Genomic DNA, 6945 nt, shown 5'->3' with positions numbered 1-6945 from the left:
AAAGAGCCAAAACCCATCGTGTGGCATATAAAACTACATGAGAACTCGAAAACAAACTCATTTCTTGTCACATTACAAACCCAGGACCAGATTGGCCAACACCTGGAGATTTTTCGGATACTCCTGGGAAGTTGCTCGAACTCTGATTAAGTATGAAGGGTCAGATCTCACCATAGGTAAATAAATTCAGGCTTCTGTATGTATATTAAATTGTATTCAAATTTATTCAGTTGACGGTCCCATCCCGGTCCCTCCCGGTGGCGGTCGACGAGTAGCGACACCACTACACATATGATCATCTTCATCATCATCATGATCCTTATCCTTATCATGATCCTTATCCTTATCATGATCCTTATCCTTATCATGATCCTTATCCTTATTCTTATCATGATCCTTATCCTTATTCTTATCATGATCCTTATCCTTATTCTTGTCATGATCCTTATCCTTATCCTTATCATGATCCTTATCCTTATCCTTATTCATATCCTTATCATTATCCTTATCCTTATCCTTATTCTTATCCTTATCCTTATCATTATCCTTATCCTTATTCTTATCCTTATCCCTATCCTTATCCTTATCATTATCCCTATCCTTATCCTTATCATTATCCTTATCCTTATCATGATCCTTATCCTTATCATGATCCTTATCCTTATTCTTGTCATGATCCTTATCCTTATCCTTATCATGATCCTTATCCTTATCCTTATTCATATCCTTATCATTATCCTTATCCTTATCCTTATTCTTATCCTTATCCTTATCATTATCCTTATCCTTATTCTTATCCTTATCCCTATCCTTATCCTTATCATTATCCCTATCCTTATCCTTATCATTATCCTTATCCTTATCATGATCCTTATCCTTATCATGATCCTTATCCTTATCATGATCCTTATCCTTATCATGATCCTTATCCTTATCATGATCCTTATCCTTATCATGATCCTTATCCCTATCCTTATCATCCCGGTCACGGATGAACATTTCCTTTCGATCATCATCGCGATTGTGTCGGGGGCACTCAACATTCATTCCACCGCAAATTTCTATTGCCGAACGCATATACTTAAGGCCTTCTATGTCTTCATGCAAATTGGTAATCAAACAGTTGTCCATTCTAAAGATACTGGCCTTGACTTCCCGTTCTACTAGTTGATCTACGTTACACAGCAGTGGTTTCAGCACCTTATGTAGCTCTTCAAAATCTTCCAAATTCTGAAACAGGTAAATCACTCGTTAGACGAAATTATTCATAACCATTAAAAAAAACTACTTCTTACCGTCTTTAAACAGGCCTTTGCACGGACGTAATCTTCGCTGAACGTTGCATAGTTAACGTACATACATGAACACCGACCCAAGTTGGACGATAACTCTTGGCTATTACACTCAGCCAACTCCAGCATATCTTCGACATTATTGGCAATAGAAGTCCACCTCTTTGTCTCTTTATTTAAGCAATTTGAAACAAAGGTCGACAATGATTTGAACGGTGAAGTAAATTTCTTGTGGAAAGTATGGTAGCAAGAGTCAGCGTGTGATGCTCCCTCTAGTATGATATCTGCCAGACGGAGACCAGTGCGATGAACAGCATCGATGAAGATATCCGTCGTTTGGTAAATGCTCTTAAAAAGCCTTCTTCCTAATTTGGAATAGTTTTCCTCAATTTCTGATAGGTCCGAGCGGCTGCGCTTTCTCAAGAAGTTATACAATTCTACATAGATTTTTTTGTTATCATTAGCCAGCTTTTTCAACATTTTGCTGCCAGAAAAGATGTTCAAGCTGGTTAGTGCATTGGTCAGATTCGATTTAATAGATAGCTGGGCTGCCGTATACTTGTTCTGCACGCTTATCGACTGGGTTTTGGCAGTTTTTTTAGCTTGTTCTGCAGTAGACTTCATTTCGCTGCTAATCATATGCGCTTTGGATTTCAAGCTAAGCAGGAATTTGTTGGCCTTTTCTACCCCGTGCACTGTACTTTTAAAGACCGAGACAAAGTCTGTTACTATATCACTCACATCTTTTATGTTCAGTGCCAATTTATTGACCATACTTTTCAACTGTGCAGGATTTTGATTATGTTCACTGCCACCACGGAAATCATCCGCATAAAGAACAATTTTTCCGATTTGTTTAACATTTGCAAATATTTCCACAACTTTAATGAACCCATTCTTTAATATAATCGCGAACTGTTCCACTCGAGCACATCCGAACATTTCTGTAACATCATGGAGATTCGTATGCCAATGTTTTGATCTAAAGTGTCCAAAATCTTCGGGGACCTCTTCAAACTGTTCGAAAAGGTGACTTATTGGAGTCGTACGATCGTGAATCAATTTCGTCAATAAACCCGTTATGTGGAATGCCAAACCACTCGTTTTGTGCTCAAATAGCTTCAGGATATGCATTGCAGAATGTAATTCTTTGGTTTGCCCGGGCGTTTTCAATTCCTTTATCGAATCCACGAATTCATCAAGCGTTCTATTGATCGCTGTGATATGCGATTTTATCGACGATGAGGCAGCAAGGCGAAGAAATTTCGATGCCATGACTCCATCCGTGCTAGTGATATATTCTTCTGAGCTGTCATGTTTATGTGCCTACGATGATTATTCCCATTAAAAACATACTCTCATAGACACACGAACTCGATCAATTATTCTTACCTGTCCTTCGCGAATGAGAGAAGCCAAAAGGACCACCGCGGTCCAAGCAACTAACTTCATCTCGCTGCTTGCTTTGCAGTATCCACTCGATATCGTCCCTCTCCAACCAACTGAATGGACAACTTGTGACTGACTCTCAATCCCTCGGGAATCTAGCTTTTTATTCGAATTTTCAAAATTTGGCATTTTGCTATCCACTTGTTAGGTATACATTTTTAACAAAAACAAGTTGCAGAAAAAAAGTGGTGACCTATATTTTTAGGAGATAAAAATTGAGCGAATTAATTGCACTATGGAACCGGTTCCCATGCATGTGATATCCAAGCTGCTGGATAGATGGCAATATTTGATAATGTGCATGCAAATATTAGTAAACGAGATGGGGAAACACACAACGATTTTATTTTTAGAAACCAACGGTACAATTAAACGATCAAACTAAACACGGTGGAGTTGAATGAATCTTGTGGCGTCAGGAATGAAGTGGGATGGTTGGTTTGGCCTGGGTTCGGTGCTTAATTTTTTCAAACTCTTTATTTGTTCCACATTCAAATAAGATTAAATTTTATTATAAACCTAATAAAGGGAATTAATCGTTGCAATTGAATATACTGTTAGGTGTAAGATTTAAATAAACAATGTTGAGTAAACGTAAAGATGTCGAAACAAGAGAGCAATCTGTCAGCCGTTGTCGCTTTGTTGCGCGCCGGAGTATGCATGAAAGAAATAATTCGGTCGGTAAATGTGTCTGATCGAACAGTGTATAATATTAACACTCCGAATACGGTGGGTAAAAAACTTTACGCCGACTACGAAGCCTACGAAAAACGTGTAACGGCAAGTTTGCAATGGCACAACTTAGCCATTTCTTATTTAATTTCAAAAATTGTGGTACCTTTAGAATTCCTTGGATTTGAAAATAATTTTGATTGTAATAAGATTGAAAATAGAGTAGTCTACTTTTTTTAAAAGCGAAAAGAGTTGTTACACTTTTTTTGAAAGATGTGTTTGTAGGGTTTTGCAAGAGGCGCAAGATCTGTAACTTAGATTAATAGGCACAAATGTTCACAATTAGCCAGAATACAGTCATGGTTCCTATAGATGGATCCTGGAGACAACGGAACGGTCCTCGAAAAATCCGGAACATCCGTAAAAGTGGTCAATCCATGAACCTGATCCTAGAGCTCTGCGGTTTTTTTGAAAACATTAGGAACTGTGAAATAAAAAAATATTTGGGGCCGTGACATAAACATGTACCTGGATGGCCATGGGACCGTCCTTCGGAAGATCCGGAGCATCCGTAAAAGTGGACAATCCATGAAACTGATCCTAGAGCCCCGGTTTTTTTTTTACATTAGGATCTGTGATATAAGATTGAATTTTGGTCATGGACCCAGATGGCCATCGGACCGTCCAGAGGAAGATCCGAAACATCCGTAAAAGCAGTAAATCCACGATCCTGATCCTAGAGCTCCGCGTTTTTTTTTAATAAACATTAGGAACTGTGATGATAGAAAGAATTTGGGGTTGTGACATAAACATGAACCTGGATGTCCGTCGTCCGGAAGATCCGGAACATCCGTAAAAGTGGTCAATCCATGAAACTGATCCTAGAGCTCCGCAGTTTTTGAAAAACACTAAGAACTGAGATGATAGAATGAATTTGGGGTCGTGACATAAACATGGACTTTGATGGCCATGAGACCGTCCTCCAGAAGATCCGGAACATCCGTGAAAGTGGAAAATTCACGAAACTGATCCTAAATATACGTGGTTTTCTTGAAAATGTTAGGAACTGTGAAATTGGAATGAATTTGGGATCATGACATAAACATGTACCCAGATGGCCATCGGACCGTCCTCCGAAAGATCCGAAAAATCCGTAAAAGTGGTCAATGTATGGAACTGATCCTAGAGCTCCAAGTTTTTTTGAAAACACTTGGAACAGTCATATATAAATTAATTTGCGGTCGTTTCATGAACATGTACCTAGAAGGCCATGGGACCGTCCTCCGCAAGATCTAGAACATATTTAAAAATGGTCAATCCTCGAAACTGATCCTAGAATTCTACGGTTTTTTCGAAAGCATGTGAAACTGTGGGGTCATGACATAAACATGGACCCAAATAGTCATGAGGCCATCCTCTGGTAAGTCCAAAACATCCTTAAAAGAAGTCAATCAATGAAACTGATCCTAGAGCTCCGCAGTTTTTTTTCCAACAACATTAGGAACTGTGATATGAGAATGAATTTGTGGTCGTGACATAAACATGTACCTAGATAGCCATGGGACCGTCCTCCGGAAGATACGGAAAATCCGTACAAGTGGTCCAGTGGTTTCTTATATCACAGTGTTTAAAAATGAACGGCAGAGCTCTAGGATCAGTTTCACAGTATGACAAATTTACGGATGTTCCGGATCTTTTGCAGGAGATTTCCATGGCCATCTGGATCCATGTTTATGTCACGACCCTCTTCTATCTTAAATCGCAGTTCCAAAAACAACGGGTTTTTTACAGTTTTATGAATGATCCACTTTTACGGATGATTCGGATCTTCTGGAGGACGGTCCAATGGCCATCCAGGTTCATGTTGATGTCTCAACCCTAAATTCTTTCATATAACACAGTTCAAAGTGTTTTCAACAAAAGTACGGAGCTCTAGAAACAGTATCATGGATGGACCACTTTTACGGATCTTCCGGTGGACTGTCCCATGGTCATTCGGGTCCATGTTTATGTTAAGACCCCAAATTCATTCTAATATCACAGTTCCACGGTTTTTTCGTCCTTGGATCAATTTTATGGCTTGCTTGCTTGCAATCGGGCTAAGGCCTTGTTGTCCGCTGCTGTCCGAAGAAGTCTTCTCCACTCTACTCGATCCATGGCCAGACTTTGCCAGCCTCGTAGTCTGCGAAGGGTCCGCAGGTCAGTTTCTACTTGGTCGATCCACCATGCCCGCTGCGCGCTTCTTCTTCTTGTTCCTGTTGGGTCGCTTTCTTGAACCATTTTCACTGGATCATCGTGCAGCATTCTTACGACGTGCCCAGCCCACCGTAGTTGCCCAATTTTTGCAATGTGGACGATGGATGGTTCTCCCAACAGCTGGTGCAATTCGTGGTTTTTTTTGCCTCCTCCACGTTCCGTCATCCATCTGCACTCCACCGTAGATGTACAGGACCACCGATCTAATCAGCGTCTTGAAGATAGTCAACTTCGTGTGGCGGCGAATTAAATTCCACCGGAGCGTCCTCCGGAGTCCAAAGTAGGCCCGATTCCCTGCCATTATGCGTCTTTGAAATTCTCTGCTGGTATCATTTTCGGCGGTCACCAGTGAGCACAAATACACGAACTCATTGACCACCTCGATTTCGTCACTGACAATCTAAACTCGGGGTGGGAGGCTAACATTGTCTTCCCTAGAACCTCTTTCTCTCATGTGTTTTGTGTTTGATGCGTTGATGACAAGTTCAATCCGCCTAGCTTCAGCCTTCAGTCTGATGTACGTTTCCGCCATCGAAAGTTCCGTGCCATGATGCCAATGTCATCGGCGATGCCAAGAAGCAGGATGGACTTTCTGAAGATCGTGCCACTCGTGTCTAACCCAGCTCTTCTGATCACACCTTCTAACATGATGTTGAATAGCAGACACGAAAGTCCATCACCTTACCGTAACCCCCTTCGAGATTCAAAGGGACTCGAATGGCCCCCATACTCGAACAACGCACATCACTCGATTCATCGTCGCCTTTACCAATCCATACTCATGCATAATCTGCTATAGCTGATCACGATCGATTGTGTCGTATGCGGATTTGAAATGGATGAACAAATGATGTGTACGCAAGTTGTATTTGCGGCATTTTTGCAGAACCTGCCGAATCGCGTATATGAACCCATGAATCCAACCTGGTATTGCCCCACAAATTCTTGCAAATGGTGACAGGCGGTGGCATATAATTTTGGAGAGTACCTTGTAGGCGACGCTCAGCATTGTGATCGCGTGGTAGTTGCAGCAATCCAACTTGTCGCCTTCCATCCACTCCTCCGGTAATATCTCCCCTCTTCCCAAATCTTGGCAATTACCCAGTGCAGCGCTCTACCCTGTGCTTCACCACCATATTTAAATAGTTCACTTGGATGTTGATCTGCACCTGTTGCTTTGTTGTTCTTAAGCCGACCGATTTCCTCCTCAACTTCTTGAAGACCAGGGGCCGGTAGCCTCCCGTCTTCTGCGCGTGCTCCAAGATCTGTTGCCATG

General features: G+C 41.2%; 1 protein-coding gene across 1 annotated transcript; it reads right to left on the bottom strand.

Annotated features, from left to right (window-relative positions):
- Nucleotides 1–222: 222 nt before the first annotated feature.
- On the bottom strand, nt 223–1421 carry LOC135702064 (serine-aspartate repeat-containing protein D-like). The gene is made up of 2 exons (XM_065223053.1): nt 1296–1421; nt 223–1230 (listed from the first exon to the last, which is right to left on the bottom strand). Exons 1-2 carry the CDS (start codon nt 1419–1421, stop codon nt 223–225), a joined length of 1134 nt encoding a protein of 377 aa, XP_065079125.1.
- Nucleotides 1422–6945: the final 5524 nt, after the last annotated feature.

The sequence above is a fragment of the Ochlerotatus camptorhynchus genome, unplaced genomic scaffold (assembly GCF_037179485.1).
Source record: "Ochlerotatus camptorhynchus isolate MF236.1 unplaced genomic scaffold, CSIRO-AGI_Acam_v1.1 ptg000183l, whole genome shotgun sequence".
NCBI classification, from domain to species: Eukaryota; Metazoa; Arthropoda; class Insecta; order Diptera; family Culicidae; genus Ochlerotatus; species Ochlerotatus camptorhynchus.
This window is presented reverse-complemented; position numbering and strand designations above follow the sequence as displayed.